At 32.9% G+C, this 13,947-nt stretch overlaps 1 protein-coding gene across 1 annotated transcript; it reads left to right on the top strand.

The window, feature by feature from the left end:
* Positions 1-180: 180 nt before the first annotated feature.
* Nup154 (nuclear pore complex protein Nup154) lies at positions 181-13,290 on the top strand. Its single transcript, XM_066403116.1, has 19 exons — positions 181-714; positions 786-1,037; positions 6,909-7,063; positions 7,121-7,392; positions 7,446-7,694; positions 7,834-7,978; positions 8,033-8,210; positions 8,262-8,447; positions 8,651-8,958; positions 9,362-9,653; positions 9,947-10,152; positions 10,210-10,484; positions 10,538-10,685; positions 10,736-10,995; positions 11,408-11,648; positions 11,923-12,157; positions 12,341-12,461; positions 12,525-12,653; positions 12,775-13,290. Exons 1-19 carry the CDS (start codon positions 429-431, stop codon positions 12,899-12,901), a joined length of 4,065 nt encoding a protein of 1,354 aa, XP_066259213.1. The 5' UTR covers positions 181-428; the 3' UTR covers positions 12,902-13,290.
* The last annotated feature ends 657 nt before the right edge of the window (positions 13,291-13,947 follow it).

Here is a 13,947-nt window from a genome sequence, read left to right as displayed (position 1 = left end):
CTCAATTAAAACTGGATTTTGATAGAAATTAGGAACACACACCAATAATTAAAAATAACAACTGTGAATCATTCAAAATGGCGGGATGGCCGTTATGCGTTATCCCTCACGAAGTTTTTTATAAGAAAATCCACATATCAATTGTGTCACTTGTCAATGTCAATTTTAATTTTCAAAATTTTCGTATAGAGGGAATGAAAATGAAACAGGAAAGGTTGTAGGTTGTGAGTGTTGTGGTGCTTCTTTTTGTTTGAGATTCAAACATTTAAATTAAGCCTGTTTCTGGACGATTTTTGCCCATTGTTGAAGCCCCATTTCTGCTTAACCTTTACGTATGCTGAAAGAAGTGTATAGTGCCCTATTAACTGAGCTTTAGTTACACGCTTCTAAATCCTTAACCCTCTAGCGGTAAAATACTGCCGGTCAAAATGATAAACACAAGCTCCGTGGTTAATCAGACCCTGGAATCTCAACTTTCAGTCCAAAAGCTAGAAGTAGCTGCAAGAAATGTGGATAAAGCTTTATCTTTAGATTGTACTGCCCCCAAGTTGAAGGACCTCATGAATATCAATTCTGAAACTGGCTCTACAGCTAGTGGTTTGATTGACCATGACTATCCTTTAAATGGAGTACCATTAGGTTTAAGTAATTTTCCTCAGATTAAAAGCATTAGCAGTGTTCCTCTTCCTCCAGAAATTGTGGATCATTTTAGTCGTATCCTTTTTTCAAAGCTTTTTATAATAAAATTTCAGGGTAATATTGAATGGTCCTTAATTATATGACAGATGTTCAATGTCATTGCATGATGGGTCTTTTCCCTGTAATAAACCGAGCCTGGCTTACTGTGGATAGCGATATTTATATTTGGACTTACGAGGAAAACACAGATTTGGCCTATTTTGATGGAATAAATGAGACAATTCTATGTGTAGGGCTAGTTAAACCGAGACCTGGAGTTTTTCAAGCATTCATTAAATATTTATTAGTTTTAACCACTGCAGTTGATATTATTGTATTAGGAGTAACTTTTTCTGAAGGTAAGTTAAAGATGAGAGCACTTTCTGGATTCAGAATTGAAATCAGAATGATTAATCCAGAACTGAATGTGTGTCTAATTATTTTATGATAATACACAGGGTGTTCCTTAATGTCATGCTAATATTTCAGGGTGTAATTTCCCATATAATTTTATGAAAAAAACTTCATATGAACATATGTCTGCAATGGCCTAAATTTTTAGCTACAGGGTATTGAATTTTTTCTCTTCAAATTGTTAAGTTTCAATTTTTCAGAAAGTACATTAGATATTGCTTTCAATTTTGGTGTCTTTTAATTGTATATAAGACTTCCTATTTTAATAAGAAAAGTAATTTTATTACTCAACTGGTGGCACCTCTGCATACATGTGTTCCAATATTATTTATGAAAAAAGTGGTATGCTACTGACATTTTTTCGTGGGAATATTTTTTCTGGTTAGGTTGGTCAATTCTATGTGAAAAACATCTTTTACGCTTTTCTTGTTAGATGAACCGTTCTTAATTACAGCAATAAAAAGCATCTTAATTAATTTGTTCATTTTCAAATTTAATTTATATTTATTTCCTCAATAAATGAATGTTTTATAGGTATTGTTCCAAATGACTACGTCCGCTTATTAGGCGGAACTTATACGCACATTAAATTGCGCACTCATTCAAATGTTCTCGAGGTATTCCGAATTGTTTCACACCAGGCAACCATTCGCTCTCTTAAATCTTATAGGGTGTTAACGAGAGTTTTCAGAAGATCCCACAAAAAGAAATCCAAACTATTGAGATCACAAGATCTTCCTAGTTATTGCTGTGATCCACAGGGACCAGTTCAATGATTGAAACAAACAACAAGTAAATGTTTGCGAACAATTGCACGGAAATGAGCAAGTGCTCTATTATACATATATGTATCACATTTGATTTCTTAACGCAATTGGTGCATCTTCAAGTAACAAAGGTGGTTCTTCTCCAAGGAAATGCAAATAATACTGTCCATCAAAGCGTTCTGGCAACAAATATGGGCCTATAAGATGATTATCAATAATAGCTGCCCATATATTAATCGAAAATTGCTCTTGAAAATGACTTTCAGCTATGGCATAGGAGTTTTTATCTGCCCATACATGATTAATATGAAAATTTCAAATAGCATTTGTTGAAAAATTGGCTTCACCTGTAAACATAATCTGTAGCTCAAATTGTGAGTTTACCATGTGCTAACTTTAAGTATAACATTCTGAACGTACCATTGAGAGATCAGACACTAAAAAAACCTTTGGGAAGTAATACTTGCACTCTTAGAATATGGTAAGAATATAATAAAAAGTCAACCTAAATTCGCCAAACAATTTGATGATAAATATTTAGAGTTCTAACAATCTTCCACCAATTCTTCTATTTGAAGTGTTCTGACAGATTGAGGTCTACCTTCCAAATTACTTTTATAGAAACTGCCAGTTTCACTAAGATGACAATATAAATTCGAAAAGATTCGGCTATCTGGCAAAGCATGGTTAGGATATCTCTCCTAATAGATGCATTTGGCCTTTATTACATTCCTATTTACAAAATCATACATGTAATGCATTGTCGCCATTTTCACATTCGTATAGTTCACCATCTTTACTGATTTATTCGAATAGATGCAGCGAAAGAATAAAATAAGCTTAATAAAACACTGTAAATGGAAGAAATAATACGGACATTACGTCAACAAGAATTTTCCCCAGGACAACTAAACTTATGTTTTCAATAATAACTATTCATCTGTATTGCTAAATGAAGCCATTTTAATTTTATTGTTTTAATCAAGAACGGCTCATCTAACGAGAAAAACCTAAGAGACATTTTTCATGTAGAAGTGACCAGCCTAATCGGAATATACAGTAGTGGCCATAATTATAGCAACTTTCTAAAAATAAAAAAATCATAAGCTAGACCATTTCAACTTGACACAAGTTTATAAAATATTCATTGGTTTGAGTTCTTGTTGTTTACAGCATATCACATTCCAATATTTTCTTGTCACTTAGAAATTTGTATACATTTTTTTTATTTTGGGTTGGACAAAATTATAGCAACTTTTTTATTATCACCTTATTCATTGCTCCTTGCGACTTTTTGATGAACATTTGTGAATTATTTGTTAATTATTTAGTATTCTTTATTCATTTTTGATAATGGATCGTGGTAAAACTGTCTCATTGGCCATAAGGAAAATTATAATTTAATGTTACAAAAATGAAGAGAAGCAAGTTGATATTATCAATAGTTTACGTCTGAATAAATCGATCATCTCCCGAATTATCAAAGAATTTAGATTAATTGGACAAGTAACAGCATCAAAAATTCCTGACGAATCAGGAAAACGGCTAGAAAGATCGATAAATGCATAATTCAGATGTCAAAACAAAATCCTTTTTTGTCATCAGTGCAAATTAAAGTCATCTTTGAAGAAATGGAACTTGCTACAGTAAGTTCAAGAATCATAAGAAGGTTAGTGGACGGTGGTCTTTTTGGTCGAAAACCGGCAAAAAAGCCGCTGCTCTCAAAAAAGAATGTGTTGGCCCAAATTCACTTTGTGCGGGAACATATTCAATGCACGTTAGAGCAATGGAAACGGATAATTTTTAGCGACAAATCTAAGTTTAATTTATTTAGAAATTATAGACCCTCTTATGTTAGACAACTTGTAGGGTCAAGACTTGACAAAACATTTATTACACTCACTGTGAGATATGGTGGTGATTTCATTATAGTTTGGGAATGTTTCTTTGGTTTTGGCGTGGGTCCCCTACATCGTATAGAAGAACACATAGACCGATTTATGTACAAGAAAATATTATATAACAAATTGGTTCCTTATTTTCATGATACAATGTCCTTAAGAAATATTTTCCAGCATGGCAACAACCCCAAGTATAAATCAAAACTTATCACAGAGTGGTTACAAGATCAAAACCTCAATACTTTGGCTTGGCCTTCACAGTCACCAGACTTGAACCCCATAAAAAACATGTGGGATCATGTCGACAATAAAATAAGGCATAGAAATTATTTAATTCTTAATGAACTCTTCACAGAACTTCACAATACCTGGGAAAATATTGACATGTGGTATATCCAGAAACTAATTGAGTTCATACCGCAACGATGTGCAGAAGTTATAAGACAAAAGGGATATTACACCAAGTATTAGTATTAACTATTTTATAATTTCTTTAATTACTAAAAATATGTTTTGAAATTAAAATTTTATTATTAAAAGACAAAGTAAAAATTTTATATTTATAATTAATATTTTTGTTCAGCTCAATGTAATGTATTTATTTTTTATGTCTTAAGAAAATATTGTTCTTTTTTTTAACCATAAACAATCAAGTAGTCAAGGTCAGGTTGTATTATAAATTTAAGTTAATTGAAATGGTTTTGGCGAAGTTGTTTAGATTTCTTTAAAAGTTGCTATAATTATGACCACTACTGTATATTTTCGCGAAAAAATGCCTATGGTTTATTATTTTATAGCTAAAAATTTGGGCCGTTGCAGAAATATGTTCATGTGAACTTTTCTTCATAAAAATGATCTGAGGAATTACATCCTAAAACATTAGCACGACATTAAAGAATATCCTGTATACAGAGTGTTTCCTAAGTGCGATCTGTAACTTCAAGACACAATTTCTTATGGTATTTAGAGGAGAAAAAAATACTATACACATGTAGCCGAAAACGTTTAAATTTCGAGATACAAGATGTTGAAGATAAAATATATATTATTTTAAATAAATTTCAAATAGTCAATGCTACATTTTTAAAATTTTGCAGTTATCGTACGTTGGTAAAGAGTTACATTTTTAGTATTAAAAAAATGTTTATATGCTGTCAATGGCGTAGTTAGGCGTGAATCCGTTGACGTTTTCGCCATAAATTGTAAAATACCAATGGAATTTTTAACATTTTTATTATTTTTGGACTGTCTTAATATTTCACAGCAAAAAAGGTCTTTTGATTTTGACTAACCTGAACTAACCTATTTAAAAAAAATGTATTTAATTCAACTGCAACAAAAATTAGAGATAAGTATGGTGTGTATTTTTTATTGTCTTAGTTACATGTTTGGTACTGAGATTGTTGGAATTTGACTAGTTATAAGTTGGGAATCAAAACTGTGGATTAGATAATAAAATTCAAAAATAAATAATTTTACTAACGCTGAAATGACTTAAATATGTTTGATTTACGGCTCAGCAAATTTTGAAAGAGTGAGACAATGATGAAACGATTGGAATCGTGCTTTGATTTTCTGTCGAAACTGATTATTTCTATGATTGTTCTTTGTAGTTTCCGGTTATTTTTCTAAGAATAGGTTAGTATTAGGCAAAAAAAATAAGAGAACTTTTTTGTTGCAAGTTGTTAGGAGAGTCCGAAAATAATAAAAGTGTTAAAAAATCCATGGGCATTCTACATTTTTATGACGAAAACTTTAACTAACTACGCCACTGGCTGCAGATAAAAATTTACTTTATACTAAAAATGTAGCTTTTTATCAATCTACAATAACTGCAAAATTTTAAGAACCTAGCATCGACGGTTTCAAATTTATTAAAAATTTTTTTTTCATTTTTAACACCCTATATTTCGGAATCTAAGTGTTTTCGGCCACGTAGGTATAGGAACTTTTTTCTTTTAAATATCATAAGAAATTGTATCCTGAAGTTACGGATCGTATTTAGGAAACATTCTGTATAGGTCATTTAGTACAAAAACTGATGCATATCATAAATCACGCAATTTCATTGCCAAATCTCACGTTCAAAAAGAAAAGTTTTCAAAGAGAAATTCATTTTTAGGTAAACAATAACTATGTGGATGAACTAGTTGGATCTAAGGGTAACCTATTCGTTAACGTTTGGTAAAATATTTAAATTTAACGTAAACGTAAATAATACAAATGTTAACAACATTATTGGCAATAAGGCGCGGTCGCCAAATTTGTTGTATGTTTGCCCGTTTGTAAATTATGCCTTCCCTATTCCGCCATTTTATTTTATTTTGTTGTGGCGATTATGTTTACTTAAATAAGACCTCATTTTTCGCCGTATTCTAATCAAAATACCTGTTTCACTGGTGATAGCTTTACCACAAACTATTCTTGTAAGAACACAGGCTAATGTGAATATACTCCGCGTTTATTATTAATGTTTTTCAATATGCAAAAATAGTTAAATAACTGATGTAAGAAGTTTATTGCTTCCTTGATAGAGTATTTTAACCGGGAAATGGGAAACAACGGCCTTTTGTTGCCATTAAATGGTGCCAGAGAAGTATGTTTATCATTTTTATCAAATTTCACAAATTGTATATACATTTTGTTATTTATAATGAATAGCTGCAGCATAGGAAATACAGAATTAATCATATAACCGGGAACACCGCTAAATTTTAGCGTTATGACGTGCATCGGTTTTATAGTAGACGATCTATCGTTAAATATGTCAAAAGCAGTAGCAAAGCTATCAATAAAATTTAAAAAATGTGTATAGCTTACTAATGAAGCATTTTTAGGAACCATCTTTATATAAAGAACCTATAATAAAGTCATGCATTAAGTTATTATGTGATATATGGTGACGATAGTGCCATTAATTAACACCCTGTATAGTCAATGTAAACATTATTATGTTAATATATTATTCTTAGCCATCCTTCACAGCTTTCATCTCCCTCAAAGCCATGGAAAATGATTAGCCAATGCACTAAATAGTTAATTATTCCTCGTCTTTCATGCCTATAGATACTATCACTTATTTTAAACTTTTAATTTTTTGATTTAATATGTGACGTTGACATAAAAAGTTTATAACCGCTATTTTCAGGAAACAGTGGTGGGGAAGCCGAAATCCATCTAATCCCAGATCCAGTGTTTACTCTACCAACTGATGGTAATACTATAACAACCATAACAGCCACTAAAAGTGGTCGATTATTTTTGGGCAGCAAAGAAGGGTCTTTGTTTGAAATTTCTTACCAGGTGATTTTTTTCATACTGTGTGATTGTAGTAGTCTCATTTGAGCTTCAAACTTATAGGCTGCAAGTGGGTGGTTTGGAAAACGTTGTAAAATGACAAACCTCTCCACAAGTGCCTTGTCATTTCTCGTGCCATCATTCCTTAATGCAGCTTTAAGTGAGGAGGATAGTGTAATACAAATAGTTGTAGACAATTCAAGGAATATCTTATATAGTTTAACTGAAAAGGGCGCTATAGAAGTTTGTGATTTGGGGGAGAAAGGCAATGGATTTTCTAGAATTATCAAAGTATCTCAAAATTCATTGGTCAATGAGGCAATGAGTACTGTTAAGTATGTTAGTTTTACTCATGAACCAGCAACTTAGTAATATTCTACATTTTTAGGACATTGGACAGTCAAAATTTTCGTCCAATTGTCAGCCTTTCTCCAGTTGAATCTGCCGAATCTGGCAATATAAATTTGGTGGCTGTGACTCAAACGGGTGTAAGGTTTTACTTGTCTGTTGTGGGTTTATCTAATCAATTACCCAACCAGCGGCCCTACACTTTAACTTTAGCTCACGTGAGATTACCTCCGGGCTACTCAGCAAATGTTACTGTAAGGCCAAGAAATGTTCATTTGTCCCATTATAGGTAAGTTAAGTTAGTATTGATTAAGCAGTGGTGTTTGGTATGAGAACATGTAACAAATTCATGAATCTTTAATTGTTACTTAAGATTGTTGGTTTATTCTATTTTCCGGAGTCAAAGTGAAAATTACGTGTTATTTTAGGGACCGTAACCTGGTTTTAATTTCTAATATCAAAGATAAAGACGTGTTGTGGTGTATGAGCTCCGATCTATTCCCATTTAGTCCTACTTTAATGGAAGCATATACCACTATTAATTTAGACGGGCCAGCTCTGGCTCTCTCAGAGGTACTAAGGCCGATTTTTGCGACTCTCTATTTTATTATTCTGATAAATTTAAAGGTGCGGTATGATGACTGGTTACAACTGCAATCAGATTTCCAAGAGGAGCCTCCATTGGTAGTGAGACAGCACGCAGAACCCCCTAAGAAATATGTTGTTTTAACTTCTCACAGCGTGCAAATCTTTATTAAATTCAGACCATTAGATTTATTGAGGCAAATTTTAAAAGATAGTCATGGTAATTTTTCTTATTATAAAGTATAAAGCAGGATATATGTAGTTATTTCAGGTCAAGACACATCAGCTTTAAAAGCATTTTTCTCGATACAGAAAGAGCCTCAAGCATGCGCCACTGCCTTGATATTGGCTTCTCTAGAAAACGAGGAAAATCTTGAAATAGCTGAATTAGCAACAAGGGCATTTTTCATGTTTGGAGGCGAGCCACAAGTTGCTCAACTTGCTCAGACAAATATATGTATGTTTCTATTTTTATATGGAATGATTCAATTGACATACACCACTGTTACCAAAGATGGAAAATACTAAAAAAACTGAACATTTTAAGTCCTAAAAATTCTTATGGTTTAAAATATGGTATTTGTGGTACCCAACAATGGAATCTCCCTATATAAGACAAAAAACAAGCTTTTGATTTCCTATATTACGTTCTTTGTGCAGTTTCAGGTACTTCAGTGTTTTCTCCAAACATAGTTTCGACCCCAGCTCAGCAACATCCCCTTAATGCTTTTTCTTCTCCTCAAAGTCTTGCTGGTTTCGCGGGCCAGCCCGCATACTCTCACGTTAGTTTTCAGCAGCCTGGAAGCCCTCAAGGCGGGTTTCTTCAGCAAACCGTCTTCGATCCAAGTAGTTTGATTAACTTTTCGGCCAAACACAATGGCCTTTATTTATATTTATGTAGAATATTGCGGCCTGTGTGGAATAGAAGGTGCGTGGAACGAATTAGTACCGATGGAAAAATTTTTCTGGTAAATAAGCGATATTTTAAGCATGTTAAAAACGTTATTTATATGCGAATTGCCTACTTAATACTCTCTCAAACTACTATGAGTTTATTTGTGACTTAAAAAAAATCAATTATGAAAGTGTATATAAGGTTAATGAAGATACATTTTAAACTTAGTGACGGCTATGCTGAGTGTGCTAAAAAATTGGGCATCAGAAAGTACTTTTTTCATATTATAAAATCTTCTCTTGAATCTGTGTTAGTATCTAATTTTTCAAAAACTTCATAACTTCAAGTTATTGAATGAATGACAGAAAAAATATAGGTTCAGAAGAAAATTTTTGATTGAATTTATTTTTTATTATTTATTTATTATTGAATTTATATTTTTGATTTAAGGTAGTAGTCTAATATCATTCTTTTAGAACCAAAATACCATTTCTTCTGAAGATTGTATCCAAATCCAATGTAACTTAAACGCTCTTCATAATTTTTTGAAAATGAATACGCAATTGTCCTCCTACAACGTTCCAAGTCAACGTTGTACGCCATTGAATACCACACCGATAAATCATAGTTTGGTAAGTCCACCTGTCCAAAATGCCCAACTAGAAGAGAGACAGTCCTTGGATGCCTTGAAAACGTTTGTTTGCCATTGTTGTCAAATTATGGGACTGTGGAGGATTTTGTGTGACCATCAATTTCATGATTTAGTGGGTAAGTGAAAAATAAAATTCCCCATTTTACCATTATTAAGATAAGGTAAATATAAGAGAGATATTCCCTTATGCATTTTTGGTTACAAATACTTTTCTTTTCTTTTGTTTCGCGACGTTTTTCTGTGCATTTATGTCATATAATTGTGTGTAAGGCTTTATTTTTAAATATTAAATGCTCGTCTTTGTACTGTAGAACCAACGAACGTCCAGCTAATTTTTTCTAAACCATACTGTATATTTCCGATCCAACATTTTACTAACTCTGCAGGTAATGTCTTTCACTATTTTTAGGATCTCTACCTGAGAACCAGCAACAAATCCTGCAAGGCACAACCTTTAAAGAGCTCTTCCTTTATCGACAAGACATATGCACAATATTAATAAATACTTTAGTCAAGAGCTACCTAGGCGATAATGCATCAGTGGACTCAATTAGCAACAAGTTAATGGAGGTTTGCCCTCATTTATATAAGCCTGAAGATGCCGCCTTCTCCAAGGTAAGTGCATTATTATTTTTCTAAGTATTAAATCCATACGAAATGGGTATATTTCAGGCTAACGAGTTATTAAAATCAACACGCGTAGTACAAAATTCCGATGAGAGGGAAGGAATGTTAGTTTCTGCTCTACAGCTGTGTAAAAATATCGCTCCCAACGTGAATCTTCCCGAAGTTTGTAAACAATTTACTTCGTTAAAAGCTTATAAAGCTGTAATAGAACTTTGCGCACATTGTGCCAAAAAAGTCGATCCAGAGAAAATCGCGGAAAGTTATTTCAATAGCGAGGTCAATCAAGGTGATCAGGATGGCTTGAACATGTATCAGAGAAGGTATCTTAAACTGCTGTTTAAGATGATTAACCACTTTATTTACATGATTTTAGAATGGAAATATATAGAGAAATAATTGCCATGCTGGAAACAATCTATAATGAACAGGAACCAGTAGCTCCCGCTCGACGAGAGCCCGATTTCAATGATGAAAAATCAATGATCTTAGATGGATTCGAAAGTACTAAGTTGAATTCAACGGTAAGCCAACTTTTTTGTGATGATTGTGGGTCTAGTAATTTTCTTTTTAGATCCACCAAGTAATAGATGAAATCCTTTATTGCGAGGACGAGCTGATGCATGTAGCTCTATATGAGTGGATGGCCTCTAGAGAAATGACAAGCGATTTGATTAAGATCAGTAAACCGTCACTGGAACACTATTTAAAGCGGTGTTCTGTGCAGAACCCTGATAATATGATGGTCATGGATTTATTGTGGAAGTTTTACGAGAGTCATAATAACCATGCGGCGGCCGCCAAAATATTAAATAATCTTGCCTGCAGAAATGGGTAATTTTATTGTTGTTGTTGTTGTTTTTTTGTCATTTTTTTGTTTTCCAAAAACCTTGAAGGAAAATTATTTAGTGTTATGGGTATGGTTTTACACCAAGGTTTCCACCTCTTTTTCAAAGTCGTTATATATGTGCTAATCATTAAAAACGCCTATCGTCTACATTTTCAATCATGAACTTTCAGACAGGAAGAGCACTCGAATTGGCTTACGGAACAAATTGGTAGAGTTTGATCTGAGATTAGATTAAAAATTGACGGTTAAATTTATAAGAAACCCAAAACTGCCCATTTTCTCGAGCCGTGGAGTTAGTCATATTCTTGGTTTCTATGGAATAGATGTTAAAGTTAACAGCATACTCATAATTTTGCCATTATATCATCGTTTAATGTGTCATTAAAACTATTTTAGTTCAAGAATAACTTTGAAGGAACGGCTGACGTATTTGGCGAGAGCCATAATGTGTATGCGTAGCGACAGGTCAGGTTATGCCCCCTTTTTAGGCGTGTTTCTGAGAGATTTGGAAGATAAAATGGAAGTAGCCAGGGTCCAGGAGCTAATTGTCGAGGAAATAACCAATCTTAGAGATCAAATACCAAATGCGGACGAAGCTATTATGGCTTTAAACAGTGGACTTTATGAAATTTCTCAGGTAAGATTATTAGCGGTTTCTTTAGTGACTGTTCGAACTAAAGCAAGTCTTGTGACACTCACTAGCAAGGTTCAGGAGAAGTAAAGTCAACATCGTTTATTCAGATCTAATGTTTATACTTATATAAATCATCTCATAGCTGCCTTTTCCCAGCGTTTTTTCGTATGAAACAAAAATTTATTACAAAAAATCTATGCTTTGTAGTTTTTCAAATACTCTTAAAATTTTAGCCACCCTTTTTCCTACATATTTTGGCAACTACTTCTCTTTTTAGCTGTATGAAAACTTTGCGGAACCGTTTAATCTACTAGAATGCCAGCTTGCTATTATAGACTGCGCAGGCTATGCTGATGAGGGAAATAATTTGGCTAAGTCCATATGGCAGCAGATATTAGCGAATGAAATTAGAAAAAGCGGAGGAAGCGGGAACAACCGTATAAGTCAAGTGCTATCTAAAGTTAAACATTTGGCAAGGCAATATGTCAATTCTACGAACTGTTTTCCCTTAGGTAAATGGTTGTTTATAGTAACGACCTATCTTCAGTACCTTTATTATACCAAGTTGGTTTGCTCTTGTGCAGTAGTCATTTAAAGCATTAACAGTAAAAAATGTAATAAGTATATAATCTTTTTATTAGAAACAAATATTACCATTCTGTCCATTTTTCTTCTCAAAATAGTTGTATCTTTAGGTTATATCGTGGGAGAATTGGAAATGGTTAATGCGAAACTTAGAGGAGATAAACATTTAGTACCGACCACATTGCTTGCCGTTAATGTGGAATTTGAAAAACTGATAGAAGTTTACAACCAGTAAGTGTCTACTAAACGCAGTGATTGTAGCCACATGGCACATTATTTGATTCAAATTTTCAGTTTGTTAACATTGTCGATTAACTTGGATTTCTGGCAATGTGAAGAACACGAGTTTCACCTTTATGAAGCAATGGCGGCTCTAATAATGTGTTTCGTCAATAACAGCGATTCTTATACCAGCATTATGAAGTAAGTCCAGCAGTTATGTATAAAAGTAATATTCTAATTTTGGGAAAATGTATTTCGCTCTAAAAATATTAGGCAATTAAACCTTTTCCAAATTAAATTGAAATTTATTATATTTTTCTAGGAGGAAATTGACAGCCATTTGTCAAGACTCAGTAGCCGCTTTGCTTTCAAATTTATACAGCAAAACCAATAGTGATGAGCTTGTAAACGAGTTAAGGAACATCCAAGCTAGACTAGCAAGAATCTAGGAAGAAATCCATTTAAAACTTTTTATTATGTGTCACGTTCCATTCTATACGTGTGTTGGCCTGGTGCCAATTTGAGATGTATGAAATGTTTAAAATTACTGTGTACTAGAACAACTGCACTGCCACGGATTTTCAGTAGTGTTTTGTTTTCTTTATTGCGTTTATGTTATTTTAAAAATTATTCTTGGTGTATATATATGAGCTAATTGTCTGGATCCTTTCTCAATAACTACCCGCCTAAGTTATTGTATTTAATAGGATGATTCCCATAAGTTTAAAAAGGTTTACGGCCATTGTTTAGTTACCTTTTATTCGGTATAAAGGTTCACACTGCGATATTTTATACGTTTTCTTTATACATAAGAAGAAATAAAATCAATTTCAAACAATGATTGAGTACTGAATTGTACTTATAGTATTGTTGCATTAATTTCATTTACAATGACACACACCATAACATTTGAGATAGAAGTCCTATTTTGTTAAGAAATCATTAGAGTGATTTAAATTAGTAGTCTCGATGAGTTTTATTAGCCTGCAAAAACCTGATTACAATATGTCTTAGTTTCCGAGATATGGAGTCACGTTCATACCTGTTTTCACGATTTTTAACGTGTGTTGAAAGCTTGTCTTGATTTATCCAATTTCTTATACATGATATTGAATACGTTTTGAAATAAATTACGTATCCAAACAGGCGGAATGCCACGTCATGTTTCCATAATTTTGGAGAGCTTGTAATTCGAGAATTTTTTTATCAGTTTTAATAAGCAAAAATATTCTGAAAATACCCTTGAGTATGTGGAAATTTCACTGAATTACATTTAAATATTATGGCAACTTTCTGTACTTTATTGTCCTACAGGTCGTACCTACGAATATACCAACCCGAAATTCTAATTAGAAATCCTTAACACAGGACCTTTCAAATAAACTTATCTCGTTTAGTATGCCTGGGATGGACAAGCCTTAACAGAAAAATATCCATTTTTATGCCCTATATAGTAAAGGCAGAATATATTTTTAGAAGCAAACCTTAAGCTATA

The sequence above is a fragment of the Euwallacea similis genome, chromosome 28, assembly GCF_039881205.1.
Source record: "Euwallacea similis isolate ESF13 chromosome 28, ESF131.1, whole genome shotgun sequence".
Taxonomy (NCBI): Eukaryota; Metazoa; Arthropoda; class Insecta; order Coleoptera; family Curculionidae; genus Euwallacea; species Euwallacea similis.
Note: the sequence above shows the minus strand (reverse complement) of the source record. Positions and strands in the feature narration are given on the sequence as shown.